The 26,108-nt window shown below is 37.7% G+C and overlaps 1 protein-coding gene across 2 annotated transcripts; it reads left to right on the top strand.

Annotated features, from left to right (window-relative positions):
- Window positions 1–25,796, top strand: gnmt (glycine N-methyltransferase). 2 transcript variants are annotated; one of them, XM_032500079.1, is made up of 7 exons: window positions 1–379; window positions 2,713–2,840; window positions 3,042–3,155; window positions 3,417–3,559; window positions 5,619–5,740; window positions 6,767–6,975; window positions 25,778–25,796. In XM_032500079.1, the coding sequence occupies exons 1-6, from the start codon at window positions 171–173 to the stop codon at window positions 6,936–6,938; spliced, it is 888 nt and encodes a 295-aa protein (XP_032355970.1). In that variant the 5' UTR covers window positions 1–170; the 3' UTR covers window positions 6,939–6,975; window positions 25,778–25,796. The 2 variants fall into 2 exon arrangements, with proteins under 2 accessions (XP_032355970.1, XP_032355969.1); XM_032500078.1 differs by lacking the exon at window positions 25,778–25,796 and having other exon boundaries at window positions 2–379; window positions 6,767–8,640.
- Window positions 25,797–26,108: the final 312 nt, after the last annotated feature.

The raw sequence follows: 26,108 nt of genomic DNA, 5'->3' as shown, positions 1-26,108 counted from the left end.
TTAAAGTTTGCCCCACCTTTGTTGCTCATGTAAATAATAGCAACCTGAATCTGGGCTAGCATGTGGGGAGAGTAGAGAACAGTTCGTTTTTAGACAGGTTTGTAGCAGTCAGGTTGCTGAATATCTAATTCGTTTGCTGCTGAGTAAGATAAACACTCAAAGCAGTAACAATGTCGGTCGACAGCGTGTTTAGGACCCGCTCTCTCGGTGTGGCCGCCGAGGGTCTTCCTGACCAGTATGCCGACGGCAAAGCAGCGAAAGTCTGGGAGCTGTACATCGGAGACACGCAGAGTAGGACGCAGGAATACAAAAGCTGGGTGGTGTCTTTGCTGAAAGAGCAAGGGGCGCGAAGAGTGCTGGATGTAGCATGCGGAACAGGGTGGGTAAAGTCATACCGACGTTTGAGAAGGGTTGGTATGGGTATGGGATGGTGTGGCAGTGAACGTCTCACCAAACTCTATTTAAAATGTGTTCAATTTAATGTATACCCTTGTATATCTGCAGCTGTAACACCCCCAATGAAGAATTGTATACAGTTTCTATATTTGCAAAATCTAATCTTTAATTCGGGATTAGCCCTATACATCAAGTTTACAATATTTAAATACATATCAATCATTTCAGTTCACTCATATTTTGACGTGTAACATTAGCAACTGTGATACAATAAGAGATTTTTTGTTTTGTTTCCTGTGCTTGATGGAGACATAGACAAATACACGAATTAAACCTGCATTAAAGATTCTATTGTAGGTTCTGATATCTATGTAAAAGTATTCAAAATGCCAGTGTTGCTTCTATAATAAGTGAGATTAAATATACTTAATCAAGTTGGTTTGACTTTCCTGGATTTTCAACTCGCTGACCCTATTAACTTTAGACAAAATCCGGATTAGGCCAGAGAGTGATGAATGAAAGTGCAGAGTTGCACCAGCCACTGTGCCAGTTCCTGCCTCTGACAGCAGTCTGGTACCATGAGCTGAGTCATGCTGACTGAAAGTGCTTTTATTTTACAACTAAGAAGGCTCATATGGCCTAAACAAAAGTATATCAGTATACATATCCTGCCTTTTACATTTACAACAGTTAGGCCTACCCACATTTGAAGCACATAATCAACATTGAGGTTGCTGTTTGTGTAAGTGGAAGCTAGCTGCTGAATTTGACTTGTGTGGGATAGCAGGTGTAAGGTTCAGTGGGTGATGAACTTGGACATGGCTTGCTGTTGGGAGTTTTGACTGGTTCCATGCAGTCTGTTTACCTCTGCTGATACGGAACAGCAGCAAGGCCATTGGCTGAACTCAACAAGAACACATCATATTATAACCTGTCTGGGAGAAGTTGTGCAGGAGATGTAATATTATAAGTTATTTAGTCATTTTAATTACGTATTGTACAACTCGACTTTACACTAAACAAACATCCATTCACTGATCTATCAGTTTAGTTCAACCATTTGCAGAAATGTATTTACGTGATCACCTAAAAACCATCATTACAGCCACTTCACAGAGCTAATCATCTTCATCATAACACCCTTATAAGTTTCTAACATAGACATAGTACAGCTTCATATCTCACTTATGGCTGCTGTGTTTTATGGTGGAATTTTACACACTGACTCTGACCCTATTCCATAGAAGTGTGTCTCAGAAGCACAACCATCTGGGGCGATGTAAACATGCTCACAGTGGAATGAGGTCAACAAATGGCCTCACTATTTTTGGCTGTCTAAATGTGCCTGTGATGCCAGGCTCTCTAGTTGTTTTGCCATCAGAGCTAGCGGTGACTTATGCAAGAGCAGAAGAAGCTGCAGATCATGTTTTCAGTTAAGGATACAATCATCATGACTTGCAGATAAATGACCTTGATCTGCTCCATAGATTTTTCTGCTTTTGTTTTGTGTAAGATTTATGTTGCGTAATTGCAAGTGAACCAAAGTTTTAAAAAGAAATGTTGCCTTAAACTCAAGGACGAGGTTTGATTTCAGTTACAAATCTGCATTCTTATTGTTGGTTTGCTTGGTCTACCCGCATCAAGACTGTTGTAGTTTTTGTAGTTTTTAAATATATTTTTATACCAATGTGTACTGTCTTAACTTTGCATCATTGTTAATGATTGCAGTTTACGTAATACTGCTGTTTCTTGTGCCAACATGTTGACAACAACTGTTATTAAAAAGTTTTGGATCATTCTGCAATGACTCTTGCTCCTGAGTTGCTCTTCAACATGAACTGCTCATCAATTTGACTCTGCTGTTTGAATTTGTTGAGCTCATGCATGTTGTTTAACAACTAGTTACTATTTGAAAAGAGTTGTAATAGCTTAAGACATTCAGTGCAAGGATTGTCCAAACAAAACTCAACAGCCTCGGTTCAGACTATGTTTTGGCCTGGATTCATGTTGTTCTGCCAGGCTTTCTGATCATGAAGAGCTACAGACTATCAAATATCAGCCACCTCTTTATATCTGTAAAACATTAAGGTGTTGCATGATATTACTAACAAACTGCTTTGCTGTTTGAGAATGAGCAAAGGCTCTTTCTGTTGTAACTAGTCAATGTTAGTCTAATTGATAAAGATAAAGTCTGTGAAATCACCTGTAACACTTTGCTGTAGTACACAATAAAGTGTGATATTAGCAGAACTTGTGAGATCATGCTGTTGTTTTATAGATAACTGGTATTTACAGAGTGCGTGTTTTAATTTGTAGAGTTGACTCCATCATGTTGGTGGAAGAGGGCTTTAACATGGTGAGTGTGGATGCCAGCGACAAAATGCTCAAGTATGCGCTGAAGTCAAGATGGGAGAGAAGAAAAGAACAAGCTTTTGACCAATGGGGTAGGGCATTTTTATTTTTTGTTACGATTGAAATGTCATGTTTAAATGTTCAGAACCCTCAAAAAGTTCCTTAAAGCCTTGATTTGTTTATTTATATGATATTTTAGATTATGTCAAATCAAATTGCTGCTGTGTTCATCAGGTGACATCCTCATGTTTTCCACTTTATGTTTAACTCCTTGACCCTTCTCTCATCCTCAGTGATTGAAGAAGCCAACTGGTTGACGTTACCAGAGGATCTTCAGAAACCAGGGGCTGGCTTTGATGCTGTTATCTGCCTCGGCAACTCATTCGCCCATTTACCAGACTTTAAAGGTATGTGAGACATGAAGGGACAGAGGCATTGATTAATGGTTCGTAAACTTTTGAGGTTCATATTTTGGTTTTGGGTTTCTACTAGAACATGTTTAAATGCTTTCATGTCAAAAACCCATTATAAACATATATGGGATTCGTTTCAGATCATCTCCTACCAAGCAAAATCTATCCTTCAATCCAATAACATAATCTTTTCTTCAAACAATGTGATTTAATTATAGGCAATTCTGTTGATGGTGATCATGTTATTGTCTTAAGGGGACCAGAGTGATCAAAAGTTGGCCCTTCAGAACATTGCCAGTATGGTCAAACCAGGTGGGATCCTCATCATTGACCATCGTAATTACGACTTCATCCTGGAGACCGGCCGGGCGCCACAAGGCAAAAATATCTACTATAAGGTACTAAACTTGACACGCACAAAAGGGCCCCAGGTCACAATCGAACCCTGGGCCGCTGCAGTAAGGACTAAGCCTCTATGTTTTATCTCAGAGGTTCAAACTGACATGTACATGGATAATTTTGTAACTCATCCAACCTTATTCCTTTTATACGCATTTCAGTAATTTTACCCAGTAGCAGCTTCATCCTCCATCTTTGTCTACAAACGATGCATTCTGGCATTAATGAGTGTAGATCATCCGCTTTATGGCCCAACTGCCTTCAGTTTTTGTTCATGGATGTTGTCAGAACTGTCACCTGAGCATGACACCTCTTCTTCATTGAAGTGGTTCCATTCTGCTTATTTTTAATACAATTTCCAGTAGGGCTGTACTTGACTAAATAAATTCTTGGTCCACTAACACTTATACAATTTTGTCAACTAATCGATTAGTTGATATAATTGACAGATCTGTAAAAACTGAGTTTCAAAAATTACCACTTTAAATTTTGTGTTCACCAGAAATGTTCTCATAAGTTAGTCAAAAAAATTAATCCTTTAGCATGAAAACAGCATAAAGCAATGACTAATCTTTGTTGGCTAAGAAAAAAACGACCGATCAACTAATTATCTGAGAGGGGGCAGCCATAACTGCTTGTGCCTTTACCTTACCTGGTAGCTGTTCTTCTGTCTTGGTCACATTCTCTAGCAAACAGACTATGTTTGATGGTGGGAAGTCTGCTGGGGATCACAGAACGTGTAAAATGGGTGGATCCTTCCCAGTAAAGCTCCATACTGTCAAATAAGAATCTCTTGGTGGCTTCATGTGTTTCAGAGAAGTCATGTGACTGACCACATCACACAGGCCAACAGTGTAAGTTAGCAGCATTACATGGAGAAAAAAACTGAAGAAAGTGCAAGGGTATTTGTTAATTTCAATGTATTACATGTTATGTAATACAAATTAATTGTATGTAGTTTTAAAAAAACTTGAAATAGTGCTGTTGGCCTTAAGTTGCAATTTTTTGGGTGTCTCGGAGCTTGTACGTGGTAAGAATCTACTAATGCAGTGTTGCCAAAAGTACCATGTAAAAGTGATCGTGTATGTGCTTATTTCATTAGCTAATATATGAAACAGCCTGTCAAACGAACAGGCTGTTTTGGAATGTTTCCCCAAGAAAAGTGAAATGCATTCATTACAAACTTGAAATTGGCTACTTAAAGAAGGACAAAGCCATCAGCCTGAACTTTACAAAAAAACAAAAATATCTGGCTCTTTGTTGCTTTGTGAAAAGAAGTTGGTCAGACAAAATTGTTTATGAAGAGTGGTTTTTTTTTACATCATCTTAGCTGTAGTTTAGTTTAAGACCTAACTCTCTATTCAAAGCCTGCGGGATATTGTGAGGTTTTTCATTAAAAGTGGCTCCAAGAGAAAATGTGGATGTAATTGCCAGCTTTTTTGGCAATGGGGAGACAAACCAATAATATCAGGAGTACTGAGGTGAAGAAATCTGTTTGGGAAGATGGAACAAAAGAATTTAAGAGTGTTCCTGGGGCTTAAAATGATGTGTAGCATCTACTTTGTAGCTAAAATGCATTTATTTGCATGGAGTATAGCACAATGACAAAACACAGTATGTTTGGATTCAGACCATAGACTATATATAAAGAAGTTTTAGACATCTAAAGTTTAGTTAAACAACCAATTCTGCAATTTATTATCTTAATATAGAAATAGCATTACAGCATTGAGCCATATTTGATTTATTTTCCACAAAACAAGCTCCATATTCTTTAATCCAGCCAATATAGGAACTAACCAGCTGGAAGGCCTAAATAGAAATACTATGTCAACAGTCATGTGCAAGAGCCAAATCCCCTTCTAATACCTCTGTAATCCCAAATTGCTCTCATGGTACATGTAGTCCATAAAAGTAAGAACTACCTCCTGGTTTTGTTCAGTCACTGTTCGCTGTTGGCCACTACTCAGGAAAAGAGGAAAGGTTGTGACAAGCATCTTTGGTGCCTAATGCTGATATACATGTGTCATAAATGTGTGTGTTTGTGTTGTGCTGCAGAGTGATCTACCTCAGGACATCTCCACTTCGGTGCTGTGGGTCGACAATAAGCCCCATATGATCACTCTGGACTACACCATCCACGTGCCCAAGGCCACCCTTCAAAATCTTCCTGACGTCAGGTAGGTTAGCCCTTTGCTACTTACTAGGGCAATTTGGCAAGCACAAGCCTTTTTATGGTATATATAATTTTATGTTTTGATAGCTCAAATATAATAATTTTTTTAGCAGAATCCAGTGAGTAATGGATGAAACAACTTAAAACTGATGAAATGAAACTGTCTGTTTTCACTGAAGCAAATTAAACACTTGAAAAGTATTTCATAAAGTCAATGCAAACATCTTGTATAAACATTAGGCAGTCTTGCCTTATTAGTTGGTTACACCACTCTTTTTTAAATTGTGTCTTTCTTTCTTATATATTTTTTTATTTCTTAAGTAAATTGTAAAGTACTTTGAATGGCCACTGTCCATGAAATGTTCTATATAAATTCCCACTTTTCCCAAGCTGCCATAATTTCTTCAGGGGCTACAATAAAATGTGTTGGGGAGGACATTGATCTGCTGGAAGCAGCAATTACTACCTGACAGGGATTTTAAAACTGCAAAGAGGTGCTGTGAGACAAACTTGTGAACAAGCAATTACACTTTCAAACTGTAATCCTGAGGATCAAGACACAAACGAATGACACAGTAATAACCACCTTATAACAGCCGCTGTCAAAGTCAACTAGTTATCATGTCATCTCTTACTCACAGCTTCACAAACAGGTTTGTGTTTGATAATGAAAGCTGCCGTGACGTGCAGTATTTGTGACGGATAATGCCCTGATACCTGTCCTTTTGGTGCATATTCAAGGCAGTGTCAACTTTATATTAATTTTAGCCAATGACTGACTCTTCAGGCGTTATAAACATTAATCTGTCAGAATATTATCATGACGATGATGTGTGACCCTTTGAATAAAAAGTTACCTTAAAGGCATTCTCTAGTGTTTATCTGCTTTTGGTATTTGTTTCACCATCTGGGTTGTTTTTTCACCGTGAAGAATCTCTTACAGTCAAGGTAGAAAGACACAATAAAAAGTAACATTTAAAGAGTGGTTGGAGGAATTCTAATGTTCATATGCTCTGTTTGGCCTCCCCAGTAAATTTCGTCTGTCCTACTACCCTCACCGTCTGGAGAGTTTCAAAGCTTTACTGACTGAGGCCTTCAACGGCAAAATGGAGCACAGCGTCTACGGAGATTTCAAGACGTACGTCCCTGGCCAGAGCCAGGCCCCGTGCTACTTCATCCATGTCTGTAAGAAGACAGTCTAAGAGCAACCTGTTACACACACACACACACACACACACAGAAAAAAACTTTTAAGTCAAAACATGCTCCTACTGTGCTCCAGATTTGGACAAAACACTATTTGAATATGTTTTAAAACAATATCTCACTTTAGATCTTTGTAAAAAAAAAAAAAAAGTATTAGGAGAAAAGAAGCATATTGGCACTAACATCATTTGTGTCCAGTGTTGGCATATCCAAGAATGATTATGCCAGTAGCTGTCATTATCATCATTATATAAGAAAATGTATTATCAGTGATTTTTGCTATGGTCTAGAAAGTTATTATTCAAATTTGCTATTTGTTTTAATTTAATTACACTAATAATCGTTAAATTATATATGCTAAAGTGTTAAAGCCTCTTCCAGGAACTAATTTTTAATTTTTAACTTAAAAAACAGTGTGTTCCTAAAACTCTAAAAAGGTCAAAGCTAGTTTTAAAAATATATTCAAAATTTTTCGGACCACTGTTTTGTCCATATCTGGGATCTGGTATGTGCTGTCTGCTGCTTTAGTTTTGTGTTTATCTAATTTCCGCCTTTCTGAACTTCGATAACCACAATGAACATGTTTTAACATGGTGCTGTACATTAGTGATATTTCTGATGATGGAACACTTGATATTAATTGCCAGTAATGTGTGAAGTGCAATTCCAGACAATTGTATTATAAAAGTTTGCCACGAGGGTCTTAAAAACACACACAAAACATCTGTGTTTTGTGAATATGGTAGCCTTTCTTTTGCTTGTATTTTTGAGCTCGAAAAGTGGATCCCATTCTGGTCTACTGCCTTTATTTCAATTTAGGCCAATCTGGCACAGCATGATGGCAGTTTTAATCCATTAACCTTACTGTTGTGGCTGTCGCCACTTGTTCAAAAGTATTCTTGCATACCTTGGTGGACGTCACTTTAATAAGACCACAGCGAAGTGAACATTTTGAATCACCCTGACACCTTAACAAGGCTTGGTTAACCTGTTTAGGGTAAACCAGTGGGACTGTCAATCCAATCAACATTCCTTCACCCCAAAGTGTTCTTACCAAATCCCCTCCAACTGCAGAGCTATACATAACCTCTGACCTCTCTGAACCTGAAAATGTCCACTAAAGCTTGCTCTTTTAATATTTGAATGTAATTTTATTTTGTAGCAATAGTATTTAAAATTGTGTTGTCAACCAAATATATTTTAAAAGTGTTATTTTCTGCTCAATCTTGGATTATTTGTGCTTCAAAAGTACGAGAACGCTGATTTTTATTAAATTGAGCTGCACAGTACTTAGTCTCAAATAATTGAGTTCAGCCAAATAATGAGGGGAGCATGATGAAAGAATAATTTATTTGTTGCTGTATTATCCAGGTTGAAATACATTTTGCTTTGACACCAAATTAAAAATGTTTTTTTTTCACTGAAAGGAGAAAGGAGCTCTCCCAGAGAGAAATCAAATATTATCACTACCCCAGCTGTTTGCCTAAACAGGAGTGCACTGTGCATTCAAATGTTGTGCCAGTGCCTAGAACTACATGTACGGTACGCAGGAGTTTGTGATTGAGAACAACAGTAGCTTCAGAATGTGGTAAGATTGGCTGGATGTGTGAGTGGCCTTGAAAGTTTCTCAAGAGATTTCAAAACAGTCTTATTATGTTGCCAGATCTTAAAAATAAAGTGTAAACATTTTATAATGAACAAGGAATTATGGGAAGTATTTTGCATGAAATAAAAAAATATTTTAAGCAATCCGATTGTCACCTTTTTATTTTCAGTGTCAGGGTTTATACAGTACAGGCGTGCGTGGGTGCGTGTGTGTGTGTGTGTCAGCCTGGGCGCATTATTGACTTCAGACCAGGTTTTTGTTGGTCAGTGGCGCAATCAATTTCCGCTGCCTCAAGATAGCAATGTGCCAAGAATGCACCTGAACACACCTCCCTGTAAGACCAACACGCCCATGGGCGTGCTGATGAGCGCAGGTGCATTTGCTATTTAACCCTCGTATTGTCTTCCTGTTGACCATGCGCTTGTTCTCCGGTTTAGTTTGCCTGTTTATAAAGCATAAAGTATCTTATAAATGATCACCAAATTCTGTGTTACATCTTTTTGGCCAACTTCATGACTTAGTACCACTAGCTTTACACTTCTTTATGGAATTGATTGTGAATAAATCTCATTTACATGAAATTACACCTAATTAGTGAGTAAAATATGCAGCAATTAGAATTATCTTGACTAACAGTTAAGGTCAGAGAAACATACAGTATGTTTATGGATGATCACAGATTTTCTCCCAGGCAGACCATAAAAGTAGTGATAATCTATTGGTATTTATGGCAATTTGGTTGACTAGAAAGCCATGTTACTGACATAGAAACTTAGAAAACGGGTCAAATTTGACCCGAGGACAACAGGAGGGTTAAAAGACGTGGGCGCAGGACGGGAATTTGACAATTGTGTCGGTCTTAAACTAGCAAAGACACTGACGTCGGGCTTTGCATTAAAAAAATGTCATGTGAAAAAGGCCTAACGCCATGTTATTCCATCAATGTTAGATCCTATTACCCAAATTGTCTTCTAAGTGTAGAATACATATTGTACACAAGAGGGCGGTATTACATTACATGTAACTGTTGGAACTCAGTCCAATTCCCACAGATGAGGATCAAACTCCATTAGCAAACTTCTGTTTTTTTCTTTCTGCATGATACATTTTATCATTATTCTAATGTGATTATTTAACTTAATCTAAGCAAGTTTTAAATGTCTCATTTATTTTTATCGGCACTGGTCTGGTCTCAATTATGTGTGTTGTGATTGCTAAACCGTTTGACATCTTGCTTTAAAGACCCAAGGCCTTCAAGTTCAGCTGACTTTTATTTGTTTATGGGGGATTTTCTAAACCTAAAAGAAGCAATGTTTTCACCTTCTAGCTGTCTTTTCTGGACACTGCTGTAACAAATAGGAATTCAAAGAACACTAGTTCTTCAATAATACATACAACTTTTTCACTGTGACATTTTGTCAGTGAGTGACATTTCCTGCCATTTTCCAGTCTGACCTCTGAACATGAGCTTGCTCACCGTCCTCCAGCTTCTCCTCCCTGGAGCGGAGCGTCTGGAGCTCATCTCGTCTGTCTCTTGAGGTATGCGATCAGAGTCTTGTGGTAGACGGCCATGCAAGGAGCTGATACACAAACCAGATGTGAGAACCGTTTGCCAGATGTGGCTTGCTCTGCTTTGCTTTGCTCCAGTTAGGGGAGTCAAAGTGGTCAACCATGACTGGCTTTACTGGGGAGGATTGCTTTCACAGCACGTCATTGGCCAAATCAAATAAAAACAGAAAAAGTTGAGAGAGACAGATTGGATGGAAAGAAGGAGATGAGTAATTAGGATTATTAATGGTTATACTAAAGGGCCTTTAAGGAGAGGAGAAGAAATATGTTAAATTAAGCAACAGCTAAAAAAAGACATGTTTTCTTGAGCCGAAAGAGTGAATTTTAGATTTAAATTTCCAGCCATGTACAGCTTTAAAGTGCTCATATTATGCTTTTTGGCTTTTCCCCTTGCCTTCATTGTGTTATTTGTCTTTTTGTGTGCACATTATAGGTTTACAAAGTGAAAAAGCCCAAAGTCCCCCCTAAAGGGACTTACAACCTCTAAATGAAAACACTGTTCCCAAACCTATCCAGACAGTTCTATTGTAGTCCAGCCTTTACTTCTGTGATGAACATGTGTCACTTTGTAAGACATGTTATAATGCTCGCCTAGCTGCTGGCGCGGCACGCCCTTATACTCTGCTTCTGACTGGCTAGTAGTCCTTACCTAGGTATTGCGCATTTACGACTCCCAACAAAGATGGAATAGAAGTGAGATGCCTTACCCTGTGGCTAAAACTGAGTGTGCTTAGAGCTTAACACACAGCGTGAAAAGAGAAGCTAGAGACAAAAATATGGTGTTTGTTGAAAATTAAACCATGTAAACCTTTTCTGACATAACCTCTAAATACAATTATGAACCTGAGAATGAGCATAATATGAGCACTTTGAAGGAACTCTACAACATCATGGGACATACATGATTTCTTGCCACATTTAATAATATAAATAGATAAATACCTCTCCTTGAACCACAAAACATTTTTTTATGGATTAAACAAACAAGACATAGTATGTTAATTAGTGAGGTTCCAGGCAAAGTTTGTTAGTTTTGGACAGAGCCAGGCTAGTGTTTTTACAGAACTCCTGCTACGATAAAAGTCTGCTGCTGAGAGTGGTATCAATCTTCTCGTGGTAATGTTACTATTATCATCAGGTAAAATTCACCAACCTAGTTTGTAGGAGTTCTAGGAGAAGACAAGTAAAATACAGGGATGTCTTTGATGAATTTCTTAAAATAGAAAAGGGCATTGGAGAAAAAGAATAGAAGGAGCAAAACAAGAAGTAATAAAATGTCTACATCTTTGCCAACAAAAGTACCCAACAAAAAACTTCAACAGAGAAGCAGGGTGGACTCTGAAGACATGTAAACAGGTGAAACCGTAAGTAAAAGTGGAAAAAGACGCCTGTAGCAATAGTGCTGAAAGAGAAAAAGCTAAGAAAAGTCAGACAGTATCTAACTTGCTTCACTTGATTCCACTGTTTGCTGCCAGATGAGAAATTTTCCAGATGTTAGAGGTAGGGGAAGAATAGGGTGGGGATGTGGAGGGGGGAAAACTCAAATCCTGATTTTTTTTTCTACTTCTCTTTGTATTTGTCTTCCTGGGTAGTTCTTCCAAGACTGGTCAGAGCATGAGCTGAGTGGCTGCAAAGACTTCAACAAGGTTAGGGCCTCTGAGTCCTTTGATAGCCTCTATTAGCCTCACAATGCTCGCAGAAACAATAAATGTTGGGGAACTGTTGAGCTTGATGGCTTGCTATACACTGAACTGCTTTCTTTCCCCCCTCCATCTCTCCCTTCTTTTTATTTCTTCCTCCCACATCACTGATCGTTTTCTTTCCGGGGCACATGAGAAATGATGTTTTTATGTGTGTGACATGTGATTCCTTAGTACTAACAGCCTGACTCTCATTTTTCAATGTGTGTGTATGCGTGTGTGTGTGTGTGTGTGTGGAGGCAAAGGAGCGAGACTAAGAAGTCCCAGCTGTCTCTTTCCCAGCTGCCACTGCCTGACTCCTGATGAGAAAAGTGGACACAGTGAAAGAATACATGGCTTACATACATACATGTTTCGTTGTATCCTCGCCGTAATTGTTAAGTCTTGCTTGTGTGTCTGTGCACTTTACAGTGATGGGTACATAATTTGTTTGTGTAACAGGACTTTCTTGAATCCTCTCAACAGGACAGGCCAAGTCAAAGGTCTGCAAGCATTTATAGAGTCGTTATAATAAAATAGAGTGGGTCACACCAAAAACTCAACAGCAGCTCTGGGATTTTCCAGCCCTCCACTCAGCCTGTGCCAAGACACTGTTTGCACAGAGAAGGCTGGAGATATTGAATGCCTTGTCTAGTGTTACACAGGGGAATGGGGAATAGCCTAATCCAGGCTGGGCCCATTCTTTCCCACATGAATGATGTGCGTTTGTCTGTACTTGAGCTTGGGTGTGTGTGTGTGTGTGTGTGTGTGTGTGTCTGTTGAGTGGGGCCAGTATGAGAATCAAGAAACAGACAACATCCTCCTGCTGTGCAGAGAAGGCCAGAAGAACAATAAAGCCTGGCAAGTGAAGGAAGCGCTCTGGCTGAAGGCCTGCAACTGGACAACGCTTAGCTTGTTTTGGGCCCTGAAGCAAATGACTAAGGTTCTCTCAGTTTCATAAGCTCGCAAACACCCAAACACAAACACATGAACAAGGAGACATACTGTACATGAATCAATATGATTACCTTATGACAAAAAGATTGCAGGAGGATGAAACAAATTCAAGCCGTTATCAATCTGAAAGATGCAGAGACAGATGCAGTAAAGGTTTTGAGCTCCACTTATTACATTGATCTCCTTAAATATAAACAGGAACATAAATAAAAAGAACATGCCTAAATACAGTGAAACATGAACAGCTGCTTGAACATAGCCCCGGTGTTCAGGTAGGCTCTAACAGGATGACGCTTCACTTCCAATTTAAATCTATGAGTAGTTTTAATCAAATTTGGAGTTTTAAAGAACCTTCTTAACTTAACCCATGCTTGCAGATGTTTGTTATGGCAATAAAAAAAAAAAACGCTGGTGTGCACTTTCACCAGGTCATGTGTACTTTAGCAGTACTGTATATTTCTCAAGGCTGCCAGTGACAATTGCACTGCACAGAATGAATAATATAGCCGTGCTTGGCAGGAGGTTGAAGGAGTTCAAGTTTATCTTAAAATACTACTCACATACCCAATGAGTGAGTTATTGGTCAGAGCATTCATAACTCTTGTCCATATCGTCCAAAAGCAATTCCATGTAAGTAATCGGGGACAAAATACACTGTCCTTATATGTGCAAAAATGTACTCCAAAGGCAGCTGAAGTTAAGTGACAAATTCCTTTGTTGTGTTGTCATGGACAGTGTTTTCTGAGGCCTCATTTTAGCTTACACTGAATTTCAGAATTTCATTCTGAATTTCATTGTTGATTAAGAAGACTGTAATTTTGCCCATCTCTCTGTGATCTTTCAAGGCAGTAATCTGCAACAATAAATGAGCTATGTTGTCAGAAGATCAAAGATAGCCTTTCAGTTGCACAAAAGTAACAAAAGAGGCTGCAAAAAGGTTTATGGGATCCTTTGTGGTGTAGTCTATAATTTTCTGTTTGGCAAATAAATAAGAGAACCACCAACAGGTGCAAGCTGGGTCTGACTTAATGCTAAAATACTAATAGTGGATCCTCCAGCATTGTTGAACTTCTGTGTTCACTGAGGAAGATTTACCTTTAGTGGGGTGTGTATCAGGAATAATCCCCATTGCTTCTGTGAAGTTTTATAACATATTATACTATGACTTTTTTATGATGTAATTTATTATTACTTTTTTACTTTTTATGACGTACTATAGTATGACTTTTATGACATACTATACTACGTTTATATGCCGTTTTAAGTCAAATTATGTTATTATTTGTCATGACATTTTTTGACATTTTATACTATGACTTATTATAACATTTATGTCATTTTATACTATGACTTTTTATTCAACATACTTTACTATAACTTTTTTTAATGACTTTTATAGACATACTATACTATGACTTTTATGGACTTTTTTACACGTACTATACCATGACGTTTTTGACATACTATACTATGAGTTTTTATAATGTTTTCAACATACTAACAGTTTTTATGACTTTTTTTCAACATGCTGTACTATGACTTTGACTTTTTTGATGTACTATACTATGGCTTTTTTCAGTTAGTTTAATTAATGTCAAAATCAGAGAAGACTCCATTGTCCTCTGGAGAATGTGTGTCTCAATCCTGGTATTTCTTGCATGCTAAGTGAGCGCTGAAGGTCATAGTATGTTGAAAAAGTCAACAAAATATATGTTGGAAAAAGTCATAAAAAGTCACTGTATAGCATTTTGAAAGTAGTCATAGTATAGTATTTTGAAAAATACAAACATTGTATTAAAAAGCGCCTAACAACAATCTCATCTTGACGTAAAACAAATACAATATGTGGTTGTAAAGCAACTAGAAACTAGAAACAAACACACAGAATTTAGTTTAAATGGTTTCACAGAAGATTCCAAAATCCTATGGAGAATGCCAGAATCAATCTTACTACCTTGTGCATGCTAAGCAAGCACTCTGCTAGTTAAGTTAATTCCTCTGTGAAAGGCATGTATTAAAAGTCACGTAGGTCATAGTATAATATGTCAAAAAAGGTCATAGAAAAGGCACAAAATATCCTGTCAAAAAAAGTCAGTATAGTATGTCGAAAAAAGCCGGTGCAGTATGTTGATGAAAGCCATAAAGAAGTAATAGTATAGTCTGTCAAAAAGGTGATAAAAAGTAAGAAAGTAAGAAAAAAGCTCATAGTATAGTATGTTGAAAAAGAATGACGAAAAAGTCATAGTATAGTAAGTTGAAAAAAGTGATTAAAAAAGCCATAATATGTTATGTCAAAAAAAGCCATTGTTTTGTAAATCAAAAAGTGAAGAAAGCCTTAGTATAGTATGTCGAAAAAAGTTATAGTATAGTATGTCGAAACAATTGATGAAAAAGTCCTAGTACAGTATGTCAAAAAAAGTGAAAACATGTTATAGTATATTATGTCAAAAAAAGCTCATAGTATTGAATGTCAAAATAATGTCCTAGTATAGTAAAAAAAAGTCACATTATAGTATATTGAAAAAAGCTCATAGTATAGTATATCGTAATAATGTCATAGTATAGTATGTGGAATAAATTCATATTATAGTATGTCAAAAAAAATTATAGCATAGTATGTCGAAAAAAGTGATGATAAAGTCATGGTACAGTATGTCGAAAAAAAACACCTCATAGTATGTTGTAAAAAATAATATTGACAAGCCTGGGATTGAATAGACAACTTTGGAATCAGAAAACAACCATTTTACCTCACGGGAACAGGACATAGAGATACTTGTGTAGAAAAAAGCCAAAGTGTGGTGTATGTTTAAAAAAAAGTATTAAAAACGCCACACAACAGTATGTCAAAAAGGTGAAAAGTAAGAAAAAAAGATCATAGTACAAAAAGTTATAAAAAAAACAGAATATATTATGTCAAAAAAAAGCCATAGTATTGTATATCAAAAAAGTGAAGAAAGCCAAAGTATAGTATGTCAAAAAAAGTTCTAGATTAGTATATTATGTCGAAAAAAGTGAAAAAATGTCATAGTATAGTATGTCAAAAAGCGCTCATAGTATAGTATGTCAAAATAACGTCATAGTATAGTATGTGGAATAAAGTCATGTTATAGTATGTGGAAAAAAGTCATATCATAGCATGTTTAAAAAAAGTGCTAAAAAAGCCAGTAAAAAGCCAGGAATTATACTATAGTTCAAAATAGTGAAAAAAACGTCATGTCGAAAAAAGTGAAAAAAGTCATAGTATGTCAAAAAAATTGATAAAAAAAGCCAATGACACTGAAAACCATGGAACTGAACGGCCATAGTACAGTATGTCGAAAGCCATAGTATTGTATAAAAAAGAGAAAAAATTCATAGTATAGTATGTCGAAAAAAGCAGTACTATAGTACGTTGAAATAAGCCATAGTATACAATGTCAAAAAAGTGATAAAAAGTCATAGTATAGTATGTCAAAAAAAGTGAAAAAAGCCATGGTATGGTAGGTTGAAAAAAGCTACAGTTTTACATATAAATAAAATAAAAGCTACAGCATGATATGTTGAAAAAAATGATTAAAAAAAACGTCATAGCACGGTATGTGTTAAAAAGTAGAAAAACGTTATAGCATGTTATGTCAAAAAAGCTCATGGTTTAGTATGTCGAAATAATGTCATAATATGGTATGTGAAAAAAGTCATATCATATGTCGAAAAAGCCAGTGACTTTTCAACATGTTATACCATTACTTTTTATGACTTGTATTCGACACACTATACTATGACTTTGTAATGTTTTTTTTATGACATACTATACTATAACTTTTTTTGAAGTTTTATGACATTCCGGATTATTACTTTTTATACTGATATTTACATGTCATACTATACCATTACTTTTATGACAATGACTGTTCTTTGAGTCATGACAGTTGAGTCATGAGTCTAGGCCTCTTTATAACACCCTGTGTGGTTTTTTTCTGTTAACCCCTAAAAGGTTTTGATGCTTGAGGTCTCCCTCTCTTTCTGTCTGTATCTATCTTTAATTACGTCCCAACTTCCCATTCCTTCCCTCTGCTTGGTTTTCCTCCCAATGGTCCTGATTCGTTTCAGAGAGTGTTGCCAGCTTGCCACAGGTTACACAGAAATAACAGTCAGGCTCTCCAAGTTGTAGAGCGACCTTGTCATAGCATTTGAAAGCTCCTCTGCTTCCTCTGGGCCGCCCACCGCTCAAAGAATGTGTCTTCAGTTTTCTGAGAAATAGAGCAGTCTGCACACACAACCAAACAAACCTGCTCACATGCAGAAATGAACATATAGATGTCACTTTCACACACAAACACACACATGAAAGGTGTAACTCCTTTGCGCACAAAGGAGACACACACTGGCAAATGCTCACTATGGTCATTGCAGTGACAGTCCTGAGTACACTGCGCCTATTGTTCAGAGGTTTTGTCGGTTCCAAAGGGAGCTGTGAAGTGTTTGCCCAAAAAGAGGATGATGGGAAGTATGGATATCTATTTCTACACACTAGTGAAACTACACTAATTCTCCTAACTGCTAGCACATGGTGAGCTTTCCTAATGGCATACAGTACAGTACAACTTACCCTTCCACACCGCACACACACGTGTGGACATCATCACGTAACATTTTCATTGGGAGAAGTTTTTCCTCCCGGCATGTCACTCCTACAGAAGCTCAAGGTTTCCACAGGTTTTAAATGTTAAGGAAGGATAACACTCAAAGCCAGTAAACACAGTAGACTGAGTCAAGAGGTAAACTCGCCATGGAGTAAAGAAAAGTAAAACTCATGTTAATATATAATACCTATTTTCCATCCAAATGTCATATTTTACAGGTAAAAAGTCAATTTGACTAGGTTGAAGTGGTTTGTCCTTTGGGGAACATGAATATGATCTGTAAATTCAATAAATGTCCTGTGCTCAAAGACATTTTCACCAGACGTTGCAGACGCAAGGTCTTTTACACAAACATTAGGAGCCAACCCCTACAGACCACTAATAATAAATTAAAAATTATCAAATTTCTTGTGATTAGGGATTACAACAGAACTGCATCCTCAATTATGTTTTGAGGTAAACACATTTTCCAGTGACGGGCACACATTTTAAAACGGTGGCTGTTTTAAAGACATGATTAGTTGTGAACAAAAAAACTGAAAAAAAAACTACTTAGGTTTAGAAAAAAATGGTTTGGGGTAAACTAACTGTGTTTGTTATGTAATTTAAGTTATGTACACGTTAAGTATGTTATGTAACCAGCACAAACAGTTTTCACACAACAGCAGTCTCCCCAGGTGAATATCCTGAACCAGCCCTCCATACGCAGACTTTCACACTCTTTGATTAGACATGTATTTGTGATACATTAAAAACAAACTTGATCCGGGACACAATACATATTTTGAGGAGACAGACCTTCATTCTACAGGCCTTTTCTACATAGACTAATTTGGAAATTAACAAGCTGCCACTACTCTAGCATTTCACTTGCCTGCACCTGGGCAATAAAATACGACTTTATTTTTTTTTTCCAGATTTGCCAAGAAATAGTCTTTGAAATGCCACTGAAATAATAATGCATTTGATTTGATCATGTAAGTCATGCAAGTTTGCTGATTAATAAGAGGCTCAGAGGCTAGCAAGTAATGCTGGTTAGGTTCACAGCACTTTAACTTCCAGACTGTGGAGGTTGGACAAGGTTTTTCCTCCATTTGAAGTCTAGTGTTTTGAGACTGAATAACTTCCACATTAACAAAGACTCCCGTCATATGTCGGAGGGGCCAACTGCCAACAGTAATGAATCTGTTTATTTACCATCAGTGAAAAGGCTTTTAGATTGACTGACTTATTGAGTGTCGCAAGAGGGCACAACACATAAATCAACCAGCAGACGTGCTTGTAGCGTTAGCTCAGACAAAGAGACTTCCTTGAACCTTTCTTTTTGGCCTCAAAACCATATCCGGCTAATTTATTTCTATTAGTGTAATACAATGCTTTATGTTTCTTAGTAATGTTTAGAGTCAGTTTGTTGTTGTGTCAGTTATGTCATATTCTCTCTAACACACTTACTAGACCAAATGTTTTCATCTGTGTGATTGCTATGTAGTTATACTACCAGAGGAAAGTTCTGTAGTTGGGATTTTGGTATTGTTTCAATACCATCTTCCATAAATTTATATTGTGGTTAGGACTTGGACTTCTTTTGTCATAATTTCTGTTTGTTTGGACTGTGGGAAGTCGGATTCTCCTCGCCAACATGAGACATTCTCCTTTTATTTAAAGCATGATTTGTGTTCCCAAACAGGCCAGATACTTTGTTTTGATCTAACCAAACTACTTTTGTGTTGAATGTGTAGAGGGTGTTCAACAAAGCCCCGTTTTTGCTGTACAACAGTTTGCTGATGCATTTTGTAAAGCCACTGGAAAATCACATTAAATCTGTTTTTAATCTCTTTCCTCTTTTCTTTGGGTGACATTGCTTTTAAAATGCTTTTTCACTGGTAGATCAATACGTAGGAGGTATTTTCTCTATGGCTTTAATTCAAACCCTGGTTATGAGTGGGAGTGATCACTGATAAGACTAAATGGCACGTATCCTGTCCTTTACTTTAAATTAATGCAAAGGTAGGGGTTTGAACAGAACTGAAATTAGATAAAAGCAAAGAGAAACTGGTGCAAGTTGCTGTGAAAAAAAGTTTTGACATTAATGTTATCATTGCTTTTGATTATTTATAACAGGTCTGCTACACAATAAAGAGAGAAAAAACACCAAGTCCAGTAACAGTTTCTCTAGTAATAACTAAAAGTGTTCAAAACTTAACTCTGTCATTGCTTTGTTTTCCTCCAGATTCACTATAATGGTATTATATATGGTTCATCAATGTCCTTTTGACCTTTCCTGATGCAAGAGCTCCATGCTTTTCTGGACTGTAATTGGTTACATTGGGAACCATAATTCTTAACTTAACCAAGACACAAAGGAGACAAAGAAGCCAGCTAATAAGAATTTAGCCTGCATGCCAATTAGAGTCAGAAGTTTCAGGTCATTTGAGGCTGAGAGGAGCAGTATAAATGACTCAGAGGGCCATTTGAGTCATAGCTTTACAGTAATATGATGAATGCTGGTAGACTGAGAGGTTTTTGCCGAGGCTTCTTATCTGGATTCAGCCAGCAGAGGCTTGAATTGTGTGTGAAATCTTTGAATTGCATGTGAAAAAAAATCTTTGTGGACATTTCAGCTGTAAATAATACTGAAAACAAGCTGAGGTTCAAGGTTTGCTTGCTTTGGAGGGCCTGGTACACTTCTGGTTAAAACAGAGGCTATGGTCTGTGAAAATCCAAGGTGCCGGGCAGCTTCGTGGGTCACTGTCTCAGTGTGTCACTGATCAATCAATCAATCAATTTTATTTGTCACATGAAATTGTATGAGGGACAATCCTAGTGAAACGTAATCCCATTGGCTCCTTCAGCTTGTGCATGTTTCATTATTAAGCAGATTGTGGTCGTCAGATTGGCACACAGAAAAAGAGTCACCTGGTTGAATGGCACCAGCACTCCAGGGTCCAAACCAAGTCCTGGCAAAGAGAGAGGTCCGTGCCTTCTAGAACCACGATGGTATGGGAGGGAGTGTAAGATTTTAGCCACAGCCAACAGGCTACATGCTAAAAATAGCAAACTTTGAAAAACTACATATAAGTAATACACATAAATACAACAAATGCACTCAATATTTATAATTCCCAGCCATATGTCCTTCAACATTTTAAGTCCTTGGGCATAGCTCATGAACATACTGGTGCTAGCTGTCTTGAAATGTGCACACCATACACTGCGGTAAAACCAGATAAAACATGTGCCAGTAGGAGGCAAATACGAGGCCATAACACCCGGTTAGCTATAGGGATTTAGAAATTTGTAGCCCAGTTTTTACACTTTGGTTTTTGTTCGAATTAAACAAAACAATATTCTAAGCTTCAAAGGTGCTAATAGGCAGATTTGTCAAACCATTAGACAGGCTAGCTCTGTCCCCCTGTTACTAGTTTTTGTGCTAAGCTAAGCCAACAGGCTGCTGGCTGTAGTTTCTTTTTTATACAGGTTTATGTACATGCGTACAGGCATGATCTTCCTATCTAGTGGAAAGAACGTTGAACTTTAATGTTCAAACTAACTCAACTGTATCCTGCGGTCACAAGCTGCCAGAGAAAAAGCTAGCATTGGTTGCTTTGCCTTGTTAGAGCAAGTTTAAAGGGGATAGATGTTTGGTAGTAAACTGACCACTTGACAGTGTATCACAGACAAATGATGTTTACAATCCAATTACTGTAGTATTGTTGTTAAAGTGGAATTCCTTCTGTCTGTATCGTCTTTCAGCTTGGTTGCACCATTCATATGTGCTTCAAAGCACAAGCGCTTCGTTTGGAGTCAAACCATGCTTTGGGTCGGAGACAACAAGCCGAGGGACATGGAGAGTGGCATTAATCAGACAAAGATGACCTGGCTTGCCTAATATAATAAAAGCATCGCAAAGAGGGAAAAATAGTTGACGTTTTAAAATAAGAAGAGAAGAGTGGAAACAGTTTGTTAAAGCAGGGAAAGACTACTAAACGTTTTAGATCAAAGCTAACATCTTCATATCAAGAGTTGCCTTTTTTCCTCTATTGCCAGTTTTTCACATTTCTGTCACTTCATCCAATCCTTTCAGATTCCCTATCTATTTCACAGTGTAAGAGACCACGGAGCAGAACAGGAAAGGGCATGATTTAAAATAATAGCACAGTGGGCCATGGTTGGAGAGATGTGTAGCCTATCAGCTGATCCCAGGGGTTGTACAGTTGGTGTGGAGGATAAACGGGGATGTGGCAGGACAGATATAGAACAAGGTTAAAGGAGGACATGTTGTAGATGCTCTCAGGCTGTTCTCTCCCCTCCTCCAACATGTAACCTCATTCTTTCTCTCAGGTCTGTCAGGTCTCATTGCCGCTACATGCTGAAACAAGGAGAGTGATTCAGAGCCTCGACAGGAAACTTGTGAATTGTTGCCAAAGATATCAGTCTTCAGACAGGGTGTGGCCTTGCACATTGCCTGCTTTCCCTTAAAATAACTCTAAAACCTCCCACCTGGACATGGACGCGGGAACATATTTTGAGTTGGGGGTGCTGACAAATTTTCGAGAGTGACAATTTCAGCCAAAGTCAACCACCGCACATGCATCACAACTCTCCACAAGCAGAAAAACTAAAACAAGAATGAAATCCCAAACCCAAGCTAGGCATGGGTAACACAGGACATAGGCACAAAGCTACAGCAATGGCACAGAATAGGCCTACTACGAGCTCAACCACTGAGCCACAAAATACAAGGGTATAATATTCATCACTGAATTAAAAATCAAAAGTTAGCTGCCTCGTTGTCTGTTGCTAGCAGGGTCGCTGTGGGAGTGACAGGTGTAGAGGTGCTGCTGCTACTTCTTTCGGTTACAGTTGCTGAGTTTTCTGACTCAGGTTAATTAGGTTTTCTATTTGTCTGTTATTTAGACTACAGAGAGCTTGTCACACAGAGAGCTGCTAAACTGTTTCGTTGTTATGAAACAATGAAAAAAAGGTATATTCTATTCTTTTGATTTTAGAAGAAACATTATTTGTCACATACACGGAGTGAACCACCAGTCTTGTGGGTGAGTGCCGACCCAACTCGATCCACAGTCACCCATGTTAAAGAATTGAGTAGTGCAGCTTTAAGTAAATACAGTTGATTTATGGTGTTTTCCAGACTTTTACAAAAGGCAGCCTTTGAAATGGAACACAACACTTTAAATATGGAGAAAAACGGAAAGGTTATCATCTTCAGGTGGTGGCGACAGACTTTATTATTGCTCTGCTCCTTGGTCAATTAGAACAATGTTGCAAAGAGCTAAATGGGGGAATTACATACATTATTCCAAAGGAAGCAGTAAGCTTGTGGGTTGCGTTTATTGTATGTACACAGTCTCCTGTTATGCTTATCTGTCATGCTGCATGCAATTTTAAACTTGAATCTTTTAAATATATTGTGTGTATATTGTGTACATTTTTATATTGTGGGAAACGTTGCAACTTAAGAATTTCATTGCATGGTGTAAAATCTGTGCATATGACAAATAAATATCTTGAATCTTGAATCTTGAATCTTGAATGAGACAGCAAAATGCATAATTAGGCCAGCAAGACAATTTATCGTTCATTACAGTTTTTAGTTAAAGACACCAAAAATCTTTAAATTCAGGTGTCATAGCCAATAAAATGCATCTCTTTCATCTCCAGTCACAATTCACACCCAACTTTGTCGTGGTACCGTGAAAGATTGACTGTTGGGGAAAGGAGTGCGCTTCACAGTCAAGGATTGAGGACATCCTCCACATTGCAAGTGTTTATCAAATACCAACAGCTTTTTTCTGCACTGAAAAAACAGGCGCATTATGCTGGAGGGAGAGACCCAGAAACATCAACAACAGCCAGACAGCGGTTGTTATGTAAGCTGAATCAAATTGATACTATAGGGATTGACTTGTTGGGCTTGAGCTGCAGTGACATGGATGAAAATAATTCAGGCGTAATAATATGGCAGCACTTGCAGAGGACAAATCATTGCTGTAGTCCTTGTTTAATACAACAGTGCATTGTGGGTGTATATATCAAATCCTCTCTGATATCGTCTGATCTTTAATCTGATCTATATAATATTGCCCGGTATCATCAGTTTTCTAATGATTGCAATCATTTGGCTTTTAATTTAAATAGCAGGCATACTTGTCACTAATCTTTACAAGGGAACAAGCTCCTTTGTCACAAAGTTTAGCAATATTTTCATGTACACAAAGAATCTGAGAAAGTAAAAGATTCAATCTTAATGAAGATGTTATAGTTACCTATTCTATTATGGGTGGGCAATACCACAAAATATGGTTCAGATATAAAACCAAGTAATACCAGGGCTAGGGTCATTGATAGTGATACTGCAGCATTAAGGTAAAGCTGCCATTGTATTGCTATATAAAATACTGGCGAGCCACGTGTCATGATTTATGAGGTACATCATTAATGGGTACTGAATAGATTTCCATTACCACGAAATGAGTTAGCAAACATCAGGCCTTTTTCACTTTTTAGTAGTAAATAACAATTGTTTATTGTGTCAATTCTGACTTAATAATGTGATCTCTGTGTGTATGAACACAACAGCAGCATAGATGCAAAGTGTGAAACAGCATTTATGTGCCCAGCATGTAGTTTAACATTTTCTTTGCATTGACTTTAGTACCTCAAAACTTAATACTGATACTGTAGAGTTCTACTTTTGTGTTTTAATGCCGATGCTCAACTTTAGAGTTGGAACAATTAGTCGAATCATCAGTTGATTACATTTTTTAAAACTATACAGAATATTTCAGATGTTGTTCGGGCAAAAGTAGACAGTTAAAGATGTCACATTGGGCTCTAGGAAACTGCGATAGGCATATTTTGTTATATTCTGACATTTTATAGAAAACTGAATAAATCTAGAAGACACACTCATCTATCTACAGTTTCTATCTATCTGTTGTAAATCTAACAGCAGAAAGAAATCTTCCTGCTAATGAGAAGACCTGATAGGGGAACGAAACAGAGGAATTCTGTCTGTGAGGTGAAAGACAGCAGAACAGGGAGGAAAAAAAGAATATAAAATTCTGACAATATGTTTGATGCTGTGTGAGACGGAGGTGAGGCGGGTGGAGGAGGGGTGGGACCTCCAAGGCTTTGGAGCCAAATTGAGGACCTTGTGATGCAAAACCAGTCCTCAGCAACAGACAGTTCCCATGGCAACGGTGAGCTGCCAAAGTTCCTTGTTGACAAATGACAGCTCCCCTCTCCTCAGCACTCGCCCGACTGTGTGTGTGTGTTGTTTGGCAAGTCCCCATCTTTGCCTTAGGCATGGGGGGAAGAACGGATGAAGGGACAAAAAGAGATAGAGAGAGCATTGTATTGTGTATGCAGACATGCATACAGTTTTCAAACACAGACACATGTAACAATGGCCAACATGCCCTCACTGATTGGACTACATGCTAAATTTATAACTATGAATAATGTGCAATTGTATACTACATATTTATGATGTTATAGGTAATGCAATGGTGATTGTACACTATTGTGTAGAACTGTGATTCCCAACCAGGTGTACTGGTACCCCAGGAGTACTTCTGCTGTTGCCAGGGGGTTAGTGGAAAGATTGCTGAATAGCTCAACCAATTTTAACAAATTAAGGATTTGATTATTTAAAAAAATCCATGGATAAAGTCAGCTGGCAAGTGTTGCAATTTAAAGTGTAAAATAATAAGCCTGAATGAATGGTGATAGTAGGTACATAATAGATAGGGAACACTAATGAAGAAAAAGTGCAATAATAGTGTAATGGATACAGGGTTGAAACATACAGGTTCTGTTCAATAACTTGAACGTTACTGGTCCAAATGTATGAAAGATTATAAAAAATATTATCCACTTTTATATAATCAACCAACATCCATTTCGAAAATGACAGGTGGTGTTAATGAAGGGGGTGCTTTAGTTCATCTGGCAGTGCTGTGGGGGAAGATCTGATTTAAAAAAAAAGTGGAAAATACATTACAATATCTAATGACTAAATAGTAATTTCTGGTATACATTTAAATGAGTCACTTTAAATTTGCATCGTCATATGGTACTATATAAACATGTAACATGTAAAGAAATGTCAATACAATTTCTATTGTTTTTGCATTTCTATTGAAAAAACACTCAGTCCTGTAATAGTGAGTGCAGTGAAATGCAAGACAGTGATAGTGAGGAACGTGAAGTAGCAGCAAAGAAAGGTGGGGGCAGTCGGAGCAGCAGGACACACACAACCATGTTGCAAAAGTGTAATGAAAAGATGATCTTCCATTCTCACCTCGCAACAGAGCTGTCAAGATGTTCAGACCCTGTGATTTAACCTCCACAAACTGTTGCAACGAGAGCGCGCGCACACACACACACACACACACACACACACACACACACACACACACTGCTGCTTTCAAGCAATCCAAAGCAATGTCATACAAAACCTGCACAGTATAAGGAATAATCCAGTAATTAGGGTGCGCATGGTGAACACTATTACTGGATCAAAGGAACATTTAACTTAAAGCCCAGTAATTCCTGTGGATGCACACACAGCACAGTCTTTAACCGTCATAATAACTATTAATCATGACTGAGGAATTATATATTTTTTGAATTGTCCCTGGCTTATGTCTAGGTTGTATTGGATACAAGTAGAAGTGTGTGTTTTAGAGGTACAATAGAAGAGTG

Source organism: Etheostoma spectabile, chromosome 20 (assembly GCF_008692095.1).
Source record: "Etheostoma spectabile isolate EspeVRDwgs_2016 chromosome 20, UIUC_Espe_1.0, whole genome shotgun sequence".
NCBI classification, from domain to species: domain Eukaryota; kingdom Metazoa; phylum Chordata; class Actinopteri; order Perciformes; family Percidae; genus Etheostoma; species Etheostoma spectabile.
The sequence above is the reverse complement of the archived record's forward strand: the minus strand, read 5'-3'. Positions and strand labels throughout refer to the sequence as shown.